At 51.1% G+C, this 15709-nt stretch overlaps 2 protein-coding genes across 8 annotated transcripts in view; one reads left to right on the forward strand and one right to left on the reverse strand.

The window, feature by feature from the left end:
• Positions 1–1223: 1223 nt before the first annotated feature.
• On the reverse strand, positions 1224–13222 carry C10H3orf18 (chromosome 10 C3orf18 homolog). Of its 6 annotated transcripts, XM_074913934.1 has the most exons (8): positions 13106–13221; positions 11411–12261; positions 9329–9433; positions 9050–9242; positions 8110–8282; positions 7663–7688; positions 5891–6020; positions 1224–2932 (listed from the first exon to the last, which is right to left on the reverse strand). In XM_074913934.1, exons 4-8 carry the CDS (start codon positions 9107–9109, stop codon positions 2923–2925), a joined length of 399 nt encoding a protein of 132 aa, XP_074770035.1. In that variant the 5' UTR covers positions 9110–9242; positions 9329–9433; positions 11411–12261; positions 13106–13221; the 3' UTR covers positions 1224–2922. The 6 variants fall into 6 exon arrangements, with proteins under 6 accessions (XP_074770035.1, XP_074770034.1, XP_074770031.1 ...); XM_074913933.1 differs by lacking the exon at positions 11411–12261 and having other exon boundaries at positions 13106–13222; XM_074913930.1 differs by lacking the exon at positions 11411–12261 and having other exon boundaries at positions 9050–9433; positions 13106–13222.
• A 160-nt stretch (positions 13223–13382) lies between these two features.
• The window catches only part of HEMK1 (HemK methyltransferase 1, mitochondrial release factors N(5)-glutamine), a 35751-nt gene continuing 33424 nt past the window's right edge, over positions 13383–15709 (forward strand). For both annotated transcript variants that reach the window (XM_074914296.1, XM_074914297.1), the window contains exon 1: positions 13383–13538. The gene's annotated coding sequence lies outside the window, so the exon portion shown is untranslated. The remainder of the gene's footprint in view (positions 13539–15709) is intronic.

Genomic DNA, 15709 nt, shown 5'->3' on the forward strand with positions numbered 1-15709 from the left:
AATGATAAACGCTTTTTATTTCCCGTATAGTTAGTTACCTTTTCTGTGTAGCCAAATCCTACCTCTAAGCAAATGCCTTTCCAGTGTTATTAATCTCAGGCAGTTTTGGTCTGACAGTCAAAAATAAGAGCTCACTGCAGTTGGATCAAAACATGGGAGATGAAGGAGGTTTGTTATCTAGCAAAGTTTGGGAGATTCTCATAAATTGTTTTAGTGAAGGCATAAAGAGTGTTGGCAACTGGCAAATTAGCCTTAGAATTTGTTTTTAATAAAGGTATAAAATGTAGCACCTCAAGCTTCTGCTTTGCCTCCTCCATGTGCGACAACCTCAGCACACATACATACCACCAGACCAGATGAGCTTCTCTTTATCCGAATTGGAGTTTTGGGGATTATAAAACAAGATTTTGTCATTCAGGAGCACCCACAGATCTATGTGAAAACAAGGAATAATGAACATGAGGAACCACACGTGGAGGAAAACATTAAACCCAAATGTTGGTACCCAATTCCATCCTCTTGTGTATCTTACGAATACCTCATAACTGGCTTGATTGGCACACAAGCCAATTCTGCTTCACATGTCCATCCAGAAGTTTCCACAGTTGTGTGTTTATGCCCCACATTGTTCTGTGTGCCATACAACTATTTATGCCTTTTATGCAATTAATTCTGTTCCTGTGCATAGCCTCTTCAGTTAATCTGACAGCTTTCCTAACCAGTCCAAAGTTTTGGGTCTGTGGGCCAGAAGATGATGCAGAAAGCAAATCTGAAATACGCCAACAATATCACCATGGAGCTACCGATGGTGCTGCCCACAATGTTCACCCCAGTGTGGCTGGGCTGTCGTGGATAGAGCCGCAGGTGAGCTGATGAACCCCTACTTTGTCCAGGAATTTAGCTGGTTAAAGGATAACATGGCAAACAGGCAAGTTGGAATTTGTCTTTCTGCCCTTTGGATGCCTAGGACCTGCTAGGCTGGAAGCTCCCACCTTCCCAACTTTTCCACCAAGCACCAAGCCTTCCTGAAGAGGTCTGAGTTTCCATGCTGTGGAGCACTAAACCTTGACCCCCACAGAGCTTGTCCTTCCATTACTTCAGTCTTTGAAAGAGTAGGGGAATTCACTGCATACAAATTACCAACAGGTACTGAGGATACACTCCAGTTTTCTGTGGAAAATGCAATGATGGGGCGGGAAAAAGACAATCACACCAGATTTCATGTAAATAGTTTAATTATATTTCAATGCTTAAAACACAGAAACACTTGAATTAAATTACATCATAATGCTTCTGCTAAATTGTACATATACTTCCAAGAACTGTGAGAGGAGGCGCTACTGAACTAAAAGAATACTCCAGTACAAGCCCAGCAAATACCCGTAATATTCTCTTAGTCTTATTATCTGTACTGCTTTAATCTAAGGGCAGTCATCACAGGACAAAGCCTACCATTACAGGAAGAATGGTTAAAGAGAATTCCTCTGTAGGTATGTTTGTTATACAAGATACATCTCAGCATTAATGTGGAACAGGGTGCATGTTTTTGCACCGGAGCTGGCAGATGCACTGCTTGGCAGCTGCCTGTGCAGCACATGGAGTTGGGTAAAGGGGTAAAGAGCACAAAGTAAGCTGTTGGTTTGAGGAAACAGCTCAGCTTACACTTGCCTTTTATTAAGTTTAAAATAACAAATGAAGTTCCCATCCTAAGAGTTCTAGAGAAAACGTTGCAATTTAGGACAGCCATGCACCCCTGCTGCTGCTGCGTGCATCCCTGTCCTGCTGCAGAGAGTGGGAGTGTGACAGGCAGTGACGTGCCAGCTGCTGAAGGGAGCAATCTGATGTCTCTGTGGCTGGCTGCCCTCAGGGAGTGCTTGGAGGAGGGGGTAAGTGTGCATCTGTGTGGGGCGGGATGCAGTTGCTCTCAGCTGGTCACACAGGCATAACCTCTGGGGAGACCCACATGTAGTGTCCAAATTCGAAGGACCTAAACCAGATTATGCTATTTGTACCCACATACTTTCCTTCCAACAGTATCCCTGGAGTGCAAACACCAGCAACAACCACCAGCCTGGGAGTGCCTCCTGCCAGATCAGGTGATGACACTCCTCACACTAATACGCTCCCAGGACTCCCTGGTTTTAAAAGGAAAGAAGGATGCTCAAAATTTTAAGCAACTTAGCCCTGCAAAACTGCCATGAGGGAAGCTGTGTCAGTGAAGGAGGGAGGGCTGGTAAGGAACTATGCACTGCAGGGGTCAGTGGCACATGCCCAGGAAAAAGTCTGCATATAATAAATACAGGAAAAAAATCACAGTGGGGAGGAAAAGAAAAATATTTGGGAGAAGAAAAACTAACTGGCAGGTCCAAACTTGCAACAAAGCATACTACACCTGAATTGCCACTCAGTGAAATTTCTCCTTGCATCAAGCCTGCCTTTAGATCTGCATTCAAATTTTGGCTTGCCCTCATTCCCTTTTGACGGGTGCTGTGGATGGAATATGATCTGACTGACAAATGCATATACTGCAAAAAAATCAGGAGGTGATCAGTGCGTGGCTGGGCACTGATGCTTGCATGCAGGCTCTGCTGCTGGCTCTTGGCCGCCGTGCTGGCCTGCAGCACTCGGGGCTGGTGGCCACCAAAAGGCTCTGCAGAGGACAGTCCCCATGCCACAGCGCAGCATGTCAAGGTGGCCAGAGACCCCTTCACGCTCTCTCCCTCCTGCAGCCCTGAAGGACACACAGGCAGGGAGATGCTTCAGGGTTACAGGGAAACTTCTGGCTTACCTGTCTAGTCCTACCTTCTGCATTAGCGGGTGACATGAGCAGAGGCTAACACAAAGCTCCATGTTTCCTTCAGCAGGAAGAAGAGAAGGCTCTGACTGCAGGTCCTGGCAGGTAAGGAAGCACGAACCAGCTGTTCAGTCACCTCTGGGGGCAGACATGGGGCTGTTGTAATGTTGAGCTAATACAAGTTTTTTCTTATTTAAAAGAAAATATTTCAAGGCTTAATCTTTTTTTCTGGATAACACTCTGCACTGTAGAAACTTCCCTGAGCCAAAGCAGGAGGGTGATACATGGTATTGGAACCCCAGTTCTACTCGACTCCTCCGTGTGGCCCAAGCACCGTTATTCCTAGCTCAGCGGCAAGGAGTCACGTAGCCAGACACTGACACCCCCTGCCTCTATCTGTGTGAATTGCCTGCTGTCTGTACCACTGCCATAATTTGGGATCTTCAGCCACTTCCTCAGTTAAGATGTAATCAGCCAAATGTTCACCATTTTTTTTAAAGCTAACGGATTCCCCACGCTTCAACATCACCCGGGGCGCACATTTATCAGCAGCCCACATGCCACAAGGGGGACAAACCCATGGTATGTCTTTTCCCTGGCGAACCCCAGATTACCACTCAGCTAGGGGAGTCAGCCCTCCCTGCTCAAAGGGGCTTTGCCTCCAGTCACCCCTCCAGGGTGTACCAAAGCTGTAGTCCCAGCACAGAGAGGCTCGTTCATCACTTTCCTTGGGGTCTGGTGGCACAATGCCAATGGGGAAGCTCTCTGAAACATGCACCTCTCCTTCTTGCCTGACCCAGAGAGTGCACACGTGTGCTTGACAAGTTAATCTACAACAAAGCAGGCACTGTTCCTAAGCACGCAGCTTGGTAGATGGTATCACTCAGCACCAGCCCAGAAACTGGAGCTCAGGACCTTTTAGTGGTAACAGACGCACAAAAAAATCACCACTGCCATCACAAAGGGTTTGCTTCCCAAAGTGATGAAAGTTCCCAGTGCTTGTGCCCATTTGTAACACAAACCAACAGGTGACCAGCTGGGCCCAGTGGGTCGGCCATGCTTGCGGGAAGTCACTGGTTTGTTGGCTTCATCCTCCCCAGTCTCAGCACGATCCCAGAGCAGGGGCAGGTATTGTTCATGCATTGATGGCATTGGCAACGTCTGTGAACACAAGACGGCTGGGTCTCTGGAGGGCTCCTTGACTTGTCAGCAGAATCTGCATTGAAGCAGTGAAAGATGAGACCCAGCAAGTCTGCCTTTGCGCTGGTGCTTGTGCTTGGGCACAGACTGCACAGCATTGTAACTAGATTCTGCCCCTTACTAGGGGGAGGCTGACTGACTAACATGGCATTAACAAGGCTGTGACAGAAAAACAGAACAGGCCAGAGAGCAAGTCAGCACATCCATGCCAGTTTAAAATCCCCACATCATTGGATTACTGGGTCTCACTATTTATATATACAAGGCAGCATGAAAAGACTTGAAACGTCGAGAAGGCCTGGAAACATGCCATACACTGAACTTTGGTGGCTGTTTTAGACTCTCTCTCTCTTATTATGTTAAGCTTTAAACTTGTGTGCTTTCCAAGCAGAGGTATCTGTGCCTTAGCAAGCTCTGGGGGGATCTGAGGTATCCTGCTGGCCAGTCCCTGTATAGGAAGGATCTGCTTTTATTGTGCTAAATTTAACTCTGGCCTTGCCATTTCCCTCCTTTACTACCTGAAGGGAACTCCTCTATGTGCACTAATAGGGGGATCTGATGTTTTCCCAGCATGCGCTACTAGGAGGACAAGATCCTTTGCTTTTGGACAACAATATTTCTTGGTTTCCAAACCAAGTGTATGGAATATATTGACTGCCTTTCATATTCCAACACATACACCATCTTTGTACTCTTCAGCAGGTTGGGAAGCTTGTCTCAAGGTAAATGTATTCTAATTACAGTTGTATTTATTATCTCCTATTTTTCTTTCTGCCCACACCAAGCTTGCTACAGATTATCTGAAGCTGTAAAGTGTGTAGAAACCGAGAACTGTTTGGGAAAACTCCAGCTCCCAGAACTAGAAAAGCAAGGGAAGACACGGGCAACACAGTGCAGCTGGAGCGGAATTCAAGAAAGAAGAGATGTCTACTCTAAGAGGAGGCTGCATCCCTGGCTAAGAGACATACCTGTTCCAACCATCCCTGCCCGCTCTGTCTTTCAGAAAGGCTTTTTGTGAAAGAGAAAACACTGTGAAGCTGGCTGCAAATCATGGTGAGAAGCCCTTCTTCCCTATCACTCCTGCCTCTTGGTACACTGGGGAAGGAGATAGCCTCTTGTCAAAGACCCCTCTGGACCATTAACCAAAAGCAACTGGCCAAGCCATCAAAACTGGTAGGAAGTCAGTGGTCTCTGAGGACCTTATTTCTCAGCATGCTGCATGCCTTTGAACGCTCAGAAGCGGTCAAAGCAAAGTCTTCTTTCCCTCTCCCCAAATTCAAACAGAGAACCCTCCTCCCTTTCCTCTGAGCCATGCCTGCTTTTTGCCTGGCGAGGTTGGCCTGGAGGTGCTGACAAGACCAGATGTGCCATGCCACAACAATGTGCAGGCTTTCTGTCTGCATTCTTCACGGCCTGCAGCACAGTTACTGTTATGATTACAGGCTTTCCCCCAGCAAGGCCTTGTTCCACACTTGCACCATTAGGCAAACCAGGAATACCTTAAAACTGGCTGGAAGTTACGTGCTTTTCAGGGCCAGGGCAAAGGAGCCTCAGTGCTTTGTGAGCACTGAAGCCCCATCTCCCAGAAAATGGCATTCATCCTACTGCTCCCTTGTGGTGCCCAGTGATAAACTGCAGTAAACTTACCCTTAATTACTAAAGCTGCCCTTTTCTCTCTCCTTGTCAAGTAGAACCAGCACTCTGTCCTAGTTTCCCAACTATTCAGTCCACCCTAAGCACTCTAAAACACTCAAGCACCCTATCTCTAGGGCTGGCAGAAATAGGGGCAAGAGGTCTTAAATGGTTTCCTAACCCTACAGAAACTCTTTGACTCTACCAAAAGCAGTACAGGTACTAGTGGCTGTAGTAACAGACTTGCTGGTCCGTACTGCCTACCTTGCTCTGTGATGCCTGGGAAGATGCTGCATCTCGCCCATGTTCCAGCAGCTCCTGCTCCAGTTCATCCTGTTCCTCGGTGGGATCAAAGTTGTACATAGGCATGAGCTGGTGCCGTAGCTTCTCCAACCTGCCCGCAGGAGGGAAGGGAAAGAGTTGGTTGAGAAGGACAGGTGCTCAGGTTGCCTTCCCCACCCCACTGCTGAAGGTTTCTGCAGGCTGCTTCTCCTGCTGCACAGGGATGCTGCTTTTGTTGCTCTTGCTGGATAAGGGTCATGTCCTGTCCTGCAGGGATGAGGATAAGAACCTACTACACACAGCTGGCAGGAGTGGAAGGTACCCAGACTGCAGTTACAGGGATTAATGGCCATCACTAATCTATGTTGGCAGGCATTACGCACAGAGAATCAGACAGGGATTTCAGTTCCTGCAGACCTTAAAAGATCAAGCTTTATGTGGTAGGACAAAAGAGACGGTGGAACATACTGGCTAGACATTTTGCGACTTTTCCCCTGTCCCTCTGCCCACAACAGCCAGTCCTGCCATGTCACACTCTCTGCCAGCAGAAGCCCACTTTTAGCTCCAGTGGCCTAAGAGTAGTACTTTAACTCTGGGGTTCAAGTACATAAAAATAAATAGAAAATAATAAACAATAAATAGAAAACAGGAAAGACATAGATTCTCATAAGAGGCTGATGTGTGTGGACAGACTGTTCTTACTCTTGTATTATTGCTCCAAGTGACAGAGCTATAAACTATTACCCCAAGGGGTCTCCCTAAATAACTGGGCAGCTCAGAGATGGAGGATGGATGGGTGGGCATGCTCCTGTGAAAACACTGAGCCCTGCCTTAGGCTGTAGCTGTTTTGGGTGGTGGGGGAAACACACAAGCCGTTACTGGCAGTGTCACCACAAGTATCTATTTTGGCAAGTGGTTGGATGACACATTCCCTCCCTGCATCTGTACGGGTTTGCCAACACAGCCATTATCTTCAGCAGTGCTACATTCATAGGCCAAGCTTTAGCTGCTCCTGTGGCAGTACCTAGATTTGGGCTTCAGGGTCTGGATTGGAAATTTTACAGTGGGTAGCAGTACTTCTTGAAGGTCCGTGGCCAGGCCAGACCTGCCACAGGGAGTCAGGCAGGGAGAGGGTACCGCATCTAAGATCTTCACCAGTGTCTCTGCTGTCAGAGAAGGAAGAATCAAGACGTGTGTCTCCCTGCATGCTGCTCTCCTCTCTATTTTCAGCCAGGAGCTGAACAAGGAAACTAAGACACTAAGCCTTGGGCTAGAAAGCTGCATCTCTGCACTGTGCTGCTGCCAGTTGCTGTGACTGCAGCTGAAGACGCCTTCAGCCTTGTAAGGGCAGCGTTACTGGCCCAGGCTGTTGGAAAGCAGTGATCTGGGAACATCTGAAACATGAGATCCACACCTCTCATGACAGAGTTCCCAGCTTCTTTATACGCTCATAACCCCTTCCTCTGTTTTAGTGCATCTCATAAATGAAGCAGGAGGAGTTTGCAGGATCCCTAACCTCCTCCTGCTCAACCATGTTTTCCTTTCCAAAGCTGCAGAGCAGTCTTTGAAGCTCAGGTGGGCCAATACCAGGAATGCAGTGTCCCTACCCCTGCCGCACTGACACACAGCTGATTCCCCATAGGCTTGTTCTCAGACAGCCATCCCTTACACTCCCACCATCTCCCTGTCTCCTTCCTAGCTCTCTGCATTTTGAAGCACTGAGTTCCCTTCAGCCAACAAGAGGTGTTACTTACCTCTTCCTCTTCCTGATATACAGAACCTGAAGGAGAAAGAAAACCATCATTACAACAGTCCCAGTAGGATGGGGAACAGCTGAGAAGAGAAATTTTGGGCACAGGGCACAAAGGAGGTGTAGCAAGTCTGGTGTCACTGTGCACCAAGGCAGTGAGAAGGGAGAAGTGACAACTGAAAATGAAATTTCATGTGCATCAGTGTAAGCTCAGTAGCACATCACCTCTGACACTAAGTGCTCAAGTGGCCTGCTACCAGGTGTGTTAGTAGTAGTAAGAGTATTAAGTGTAGCTCAGCACACTTCTGCAGGATGTATGTTGCAATTTAAGAGTGGATGAAGAACCTTCCCTTGGTGGTTTTCATCTGTAGATTTCCTACAGCGTAGAAGTGCTGTTACCCCCTCCCCAGTATAAAGGGAAGAAGCAAAGAGGGCATGCTCAGTGACTTGCCTCGTGTCAGCCAGTAAGAGTGGCTGTGCTGAGAAGAAAGTGAGGCTTTTGGCCTCCAGAGCCTTGTTCTGAGAACTACGAACGTCGGATGTTGCTCTTGGGAACTTATGACCGTTTCCAGGATAATGTTTCCAGGTTCTCTTAGGGGCTTTTGGAAAAACTCCTCCTTGGGCCTGCAATGAAATTTTGCAGTAGTCCCTTTCTGTAGGCTCCTCTGCCGGTTGTATTAGTGAAGCTCTTCCTCATACAAGGATGGGAGCTTGCTGCTACCTTCTGTTCTCTGTTGGCAGGTAAATGATCTGGTTATATATCAGAAGAACTGCAGCACTTGCATTGCTTGTGTCGGGCCCAGACCCATAGTTTCTGAAAGCTTCTGCCTACAGCATCAATGGCAAGGTTAGGTACGCAGCAAATCCTCCAGGCCTTTGCTGATACCCCACAAGCAGAACCTTGGAAATGCAGTCCAGAATCAGTCTAGCTACAATGGATTCTGGCCACTTTAATTCAAAAAGGCATGTCCACGGGGGAGATTAACGTGGTTTCAACAGTCTGCTTTAGAAGTTAATTTAGATGAACTTTCTGGCCGGGTGCCCCGTGTTGACAAGGTTTAAATCAATGCAGCTGTTCCAGTTAACAAGTCAGAACAGAATCTGCTTTGTGTTCTTTTAACTGAACTTCCTATTGCTATTAAAAATAAATACTGATACTACATATGGCTTCCTCTAGGCCTGCTGAGCAGCCCGTTCAGACTAGACCTCAGGGAGACTGCAGAAATATTGGAGCACTGGATAAAGGCCTTAAAAACAAAGGGATCTCAGTTCCCTTTGTTCTGGGTGAGCCTTTAGTAGAATGCAAATTAATTATTCAACCCAGATCAGTCCTCGAGCCCCTTTTCCACCCTCCCCTCAAGAGACAGAAATATTTAGCAGAGCTCTCTTACCATAGCTACAGCCAACCCAATCACAGTAATGATCCCAAAGGACAGCAGCATTGTACTCATGCTGGGTCCAGTGCTGGCCACATCTGGGATTTTAGTGCTGTTGAAACTGGTAGTCTCAGGGCTTATGGTTGCTGTTTCTGGTACAGTCGCATCCAGAGTTGTCCCTGGGTCTGGCCTGGCCGTGGCGGTGGTGCTGTGATACAAGTCATGCACAGAGGGTGAGCTGTAACTCATCCTGCCAGCTCTTGGTAGCTCCTTTTACCAAGCTGTTGTCCTCACCCATCAGCTACAGAAGTGGAGAGCTGCCCTTCGTATCAAGGACCCTCAAGTGAGACCTATCCTGTAGCATTGCTGCTGTTGGTTTTTCTTCACGCTGGTCTCTGCCTAGGAAAGAATGAGAACAAATGAACAGCACAGAGCTCTTAGAGACAGGCACAACCTTTTCCAAAGTTTCCCAGTTCACTAGTACAATTTTTGTGAGCAGCTCACAGATGCCCACTCAAAATAAAAGGAAGATTTTTCAAGGGTATTGAGAGCCCCTGAAGCCATGCCTGATTCACTTTTAAGTCAGTGATGTGCTCTCCCCTCGCTGCTTCAGCTCTGCCTCTTTGCAGGCACTTGGCAAATCTGTGTGGGGAACAACCTCAGAACCCCTGTCTTTGGTCTGCCTCAGGCTAAGGCAGATGGCCTCAATCCACCCTGGGAGATACAGCATTTTCCTGCTCCTGCCTCTTGCTTTTAATTTTTGGAAAGTTACATGGATGCCCTTATCAGTGGGAACACATCCAATAAAATGGCACTCAGCTATGAGGCATCTGTATCTCAGGATGTTTTTTATTGAATCCAAAGTAGGACTTCCCTGTTGAGGTAGTCACTGGTGACTGGTAAGTCTGTGCAGTACCCACCACCTCACTGCACCATCCATCACCCCGCTGTCCCTCAGGCCACACACTCTGGAAAGGCAGCTTCCCTAAAGCAGTGGGTTGCACTGGTCCCCCATCTGCTACTAAAGGCAGGAAGTATTTCTCAAGTCCCCCATGAAAGCACCCACTCAGTCTTAGTCATGCACTGCTAATTATCAATATTAATTTCAAAATTAGTCCAATTTTGGAGTTGTGAAATTTGATAGATCTATTCATGCTGAAAACATGAAAGGCTTTAATTGCTTCATGCTTCAGTTGTGCAAATGGAGTTGCAAAACACCATGGGATGATCCTATGGGAAATATGTGCACAACTTGGTTTATAAAACCACTGTGTATAACATTAGTTCAGCAATTGCTTCCATGAAAATGCAGCTACCTCTGGACCAGAGCAGTGCCGAGAACTACTGTAGCAGTCCTCTGGTAATTTCTCTGCAGTTTAGCAGACATTACATCTCTGGACTGGAATGCAGCCGGGACATAGGGGTTAATGAGCTCTGAATAGAAAAGATGTGCCTGCAAAGAGAAATGAGCCATTGTTCTGCTCCACTCTGTTCTATTCTAGGCAAGGTTATTGCGCAGTTCCCATTACTGTGACACCTTACTGCTGTCCATAACTGCATTAAACAGTGTGATTAACATCTGTCACTAACAACTGAAGTGGAGAAGTTGCATCAGCCAAACAGCACCAGGCTGCCCTGTGGTCAATCAGCAACCTGAGTAGCCACCTCGGCTTGCACAGCACTTGCCCTGCATCTCACTGAGCAGGTAAATCACTGACCACACCCACAGGAGCTGTCTCACAACTCCCTGTGAACAACTTTGTGAACCAGGAGTTGCTGGGCGATTCTGAAGTGCCTGGGAGCCTGTAGGAGCTGTAAAACTCCCATGAGTTTCTAGAGAAATGTGAAGAAAACAGTTCTGGCCTGGTCCCACCTAACATCATGCTGAGGGCTGAGTTCATTGCAGCAGAAAGGGAGTGTGTCCTTCACTGACCAGCAAACCATGCACGCCTAGTTTAAACCATGTGACACCTGGATTTCCCCAGCCATTACTGACCACAGTGGAGCTCAGGTGTAGTGGACACTCAGGCACAAATCTGAGATGCAAGTGCCACAACAGCAACAGCAGCTACAGCCCAGCAGGAAAAGGGAAGGAACTGTTGAGCAGGTTACTGGGCAGACTGAGCAGCTGCTGAGAGAATCACTGATCTGTGCTATTCAGGGAAACTCTCTATGACTGTAATTCACATTTTTTAAAAAAAAGCCACCACCAAGGAAACAAAAAGTGGAGAAAGAGCCTAAGTGAAAGGAGTGAAGCAGGCCTAAGGGCTTTGCAAAGCATGGCTCTAGAACTTGAACAGCTCCTGAATTTTGGAAACAAAACTCAATGCAGTGTCAGTTTAGGAAAAAACACTGCAACTTGGTTGAAGCTGATACCAAGCCTTTGGGTGAGACCCCTTTTGTATGGATCACACACGGTGCTGCTATGCATTGCTCCTCCGAATAAAGTTAGGCAAGGTTAAAATTAGCCAGCTGAACATCTAGTCAAGTGGGAATGGAGACTCTTGTTTATCTTCTCAGGGTCCTGTCCATGCTGAAGGATTTCCAAGCCCAGAGACATAGCTCTAAAAGCAATCCTATATGAAAAGTTTTACATGGCTTAGACAACTAGTTCCAGGTCAAGAAGAGGGTCTTTCTGTTCCCAAGCCCCTTCTGGTCCAGGTTTCAGAGGGCCAGATGGAGAGGCTGGCTGCAAGTACGGCCCAGGCCCATGGCTGACAATGGTAGAACTGGGGGTGGATGATCTTTCCCACCACCTTCCTTTCCCTGTTGTCATCCTGGTGCTGGAAGTTTGATCTGCAGGCTGGGCACACTCCAAGTCTCTGATGGCTGCTTTAGGGCCAGGGCCAGCTACTACCTATCACTGGCAGGTTTCAGCATAGTCCATGCACAAATAGAACAGAAGAGGAACCAGATCCTCAGCTGCTGCGAGCTGGCATTCTTCCATTGCCTGCATCAACGGAGCTGCTCACACAGCCAGGACCGCTCTGTGCTGGGCTCTGCTGGGTCTGGGAACACACTTGTTTCCTAAGCCAGCATTTCCAAACTGGTCTCTGATAGGCACTGCAGTGGCCGACACCTCTGAGATGCAGATCACCGTGTCAGGCACTAGCTTGAGGCTGCTGGCTTTTCTGAGTCTTGCTTTTAATCTCTGCACTTCAGTTTCCTCTCAGCTACGACAGGAATAGAGGTTTGTGTCACAGGGATGAAGATGGGTCACGAGGTCTCTGGATGAAGAAGGCAAATAATAACTAGTATTTTTTCTGCATTACTCCACCGAGATGAAGTGTCTCTAGTAAATTCAGCAATGCAAGCAGCACTGGGTCGCTGTTGGCTATGGGATGTTGCTGCCCAGTGTGTGAACTTGTGGCTTCCTCTCCCGCTGGGGCAGGGCTGGTCAGGCCCCGGGGTGGGGGGAAGCCCCGGCCGCCTGTGCCCGCAGCCCTTCAGCTGTCGCCCTCCGGCTGCCAGCGAGGCGCCGCGGGACCCGGCACCGGCCTGGGGACACTCCCAGCAGTATCACCGCTCCTCCGGCCCCGCGCCGATGGAAAATTGAAGCACAAGCAACCGCGCCGGCCCCCGCCGCCCCCCCCCCCGCCCCGGGCAGTGCCGCCCCCCGGCTGGCCGCGGGACTCTGCCCCTGCGCGGAGTCACTTTCCCCGTCCCGGGGAGAAGTTTCCAGGCGGATAACGGGTGGTACGGCCCTTCCCGCTCCTCAATGCTACCCCGGGCGGTGCGGGATCAGCCCCGGGGCTCGCCGACGGCTCCCTGCCACAGTGCTGCCTGCGCTCCGCGCCCGCCGCCCGCAGCGCCCGGCCGGGGCTGGGCGGGCCTCGCCGAGGCGGCCGCGACCGGGACGGGGACGAGCACAGCGCGGGGCACCGTCGCCCGTCCTTCCCCGCCACCGGGAGGCCGCGGCCTAGCAGCACGGGACGGGGCAGTGCGGTGCGGCCGGACGCCCCCGCCGCCCAGCCCGTCGCCGCGCCCCTCCCCGGAGGCAGCCACGTTTCAGCGCCGCGCCCCCCCCACCGGGGCGGCCGGCGCCCCCGGCCCGCCGGGGCCGGCACTTACTGAGCGCTCCCCGCTGAGGCGTCCGGTCCCCCCGGAGCGCCGCCGGCGGTGGGGCCGCCGGGGGGCCGCGCCCTCGGCCGCGGGGCCGCGCTGCCCGCGGGGGGCGGGCCGGGCCGGGCCGGGCGCCTCAGCTCCGCGCGCACCGCCGCACGGCCGGCGGCCCCGCCCCGCCGCTCTACGCCCCAGGCGATTGGCCGGCGCCCGCAGGCCTCGTCTCGCGGTTGGCTAGCGCGTCTGTCACTCGTGGTGCCGGGCGGGCGGTGCGGCGGCGCTGGGTGAGCGGCGGGAGCGTCTCGGCTGTGCGGCCCTTCCCTCCGCGCCCGTTCCGCCAGCACCCGCCCCCCGCCTCAGGCTGCGGTGCGGGTGGCGGCTGCCCCCGGCCCCGGCGGGAGCCGGCTAAGCCTCCAGCCCCGCTGGTGGCGGTAGCCGTGAGGTGAGGTGAGGTGACGCGAGGCGAGGCGAGGCGTGGTGTGGCGTCGCTGGGCGGGCGCGCTCGCCCGCCTCTGAGGGAACCTCCTGGCCCGCCGCCCCCCCGGTGAAGGGACCCGGCGGCAGCACCGCTGTGCAGGCCAGGCCAGGTGGGGCGCCTGGCATTGGCCAGGGTATGGCGTATGCAGGGAAGGCCGGACTCTGGTCCCGGCGGGTCTGTGCGGGGCTCCTGTACCGCCGGAGAGCCGCCCGGTCACGGAGATGAGGCGGGGGCAGCTCCCTGGCTGGCAAATGGGGACTTGTACCCCCCCCGCTACATCCTGCCGGGACGGCCGACGGGGCTGACCGCCAACACAGCTCGGAAAGGTTGGGCTGGGGTGGTGCTAGGCCCAGCTCCTGCCCGAGCCTGCGGGTGAGCCAGGGAGCGTGGGGCAGAGACCGAGAGTGGGACAGGCCGTGCCCTTCGGCAGCCAGCGGTGACTGCAGTGAGTGGGGAACCGGGGGTTGAATGGACCAAACAACAGAACTGCAGGGAAAAAAAAGTATTCCCCACCTGTGTGCAAACAGGTATTTGCACCAAGAAGTAGCATGCAGGGACTGTTCTTGGCAGGGACTTCACATCAGTAGCTGCTCTCCTTTCTTAATAATGACAGTTAGTGACATCATTGTTCCAGCCATGGCCCATTAGTCTTATCTGCCTCCCTAAGAACACTAATGGTTAATGTTTTATTCCTTCAGTGTTCCTCTTGTGCCAGTATCCCCAAAACAGGTCTTTAGGGTGAGGAGCTGCTTGGGTAAAGACTGTAGCTGTCAGACTGCTTATGCATAAGATAAAGGCAGGTTTTCATAGGGGCAGTTCATCTCTCTGCTGGGGGTAATGAAAGTGGTAAGAAGGGGATCCTTGGGCTCTTAGAGCACCAACCCTTTTGCTAGGAGGTAAGCCAGTCATGAGATCTTTGACACAGGGTATTCCCTCTGCTGCTTCCCTGGGCTGTGTTTGGTTTGATTTTGCAAAGGAGGGCAGTCGAGGCCTGACTTCCCACAGTTTCACCGTGCAGCAGGAGCAGGGCAGGCCCCATGCTGCTGCCTGTGAGGGTGCCCGGTGCAGCAGGGTCCAGGGCTGCAGTGGGGCTTCAGTGTGCCCAGGTGGGAGCTGACTCAGATCTCCCTGCAGCAGCACTCCTACAGTGCGGAGAGCCACCCACCCTGGGTGCTGCCAGCTGCTCCAGAGAGGTATTTTGTTTGTGTGGTGGTTTTGTGGAGGAATTGGAGGGGGGGAGGTTGTGGCCTCTCTGAGACAGTGATGAAAAGCAGCCATCAATAGAGGAATGGAATGGGTGCTCTGGAAAACCCACAGTGGCCCCAGGGACTGTGAGTCAGGAGGGAGGGGGGCCCTCATCTCTGATGGATCACAGCAGGAAAGTGGGATTGTTGTTCTGTTTGTCTCACACAGTTCCAAGTGTGATATGCAGCAGCTGTTTTGTAAAGTTTCATTCCCTTTGTCTCCTGCAGTCATCTTGTTTGTTTTTCTTCCCCCTGTGCCTGGCTCTGCCTGTTCTCTCCTTTAAGAGACTGATTTCCCTCTGGCAGGGTTTTCCTTTTCTGGCCTTTGCATCTTTCAACTGTTTCTCTTCCCTTTAGTTGTACCTTAGGAGTTTTTCTCCTTCCTCTGCTCTTAGTAGCTCTGTGGCCCCTAGTCTGCTCTCTGGGGATGGTGCGAGTGTGGAAGATCCTTAACCCATGGAGTCAGGATCTTCTGTGAGCACACCCACTAACCTAGGCCTTGTGATTTATGAAAAGAGATAATAATAAAAGAAATTAGGAGAAGGTTGAAGGTCTTCTTGTAGGGAACCAGGGTGACCTGCCCATGGGATGGAGATCCAAGGGCTGGAGCTAAAGATTGCTGTGTCTGGCTTTCTTGGACCAAGGACAGGCAGGAGTGCTGTGCCTATGTGTAGGCATGCTTGCTTCTGCCCTGCCATGGGCACGGACTGGCCGTCCAGTAGCTCTGGCTTGTGGAGATGGGCAGCTCTGCGAAGAAATGGGTTGCAGTGGCAGAGGTGTTACCTGTCACCTGAGTCTTTTCTTGGGGTGATCCTCTGTTACTCTCAAGGTGTGAATAGTTGGTTTTGTACCTCTGGGCTGGGATTAGGACAAGCAGTCTGCATTCTGTCA

This window comes from Athene noctua, chromosome 10 (assembly GCF_965140245.1).
Source record: "Athene noctua chromosome 10, bAthNoc1.hap1.1, whole genome shotgun sequence".
Taxonomy (NCBI): Eukaryota; Metazoa; Chordata; class Aves; order Strigiformes; family Strigidae; genus Athene; species Athene noctua.

Bases quoted from the DNA above. Each gene is read 5' to 3' on its own strand.
- C10H3orf18 (XM_074913930.1), bottom strand. From the start codon at position 9,283: ATGAGTTACAGCTCACCCTCTGTGCATGACTTGTATCACAGCACCACC. The intron at 7,689-8,109 runs GCAAGTCACTGA...TTTCTCCTTCAG, and splicing joins CTCTTACTGGCTGACACGAG to GTTCTGTATATCAGGAAGAG. The intron at 6,021-7,662 runs GTAAGTAACACC...TCCTGCGGGCAG, and splicing joins TATATCAGGAAGAGGAAGAG to GTTGGAGAAGCTACGGCACC.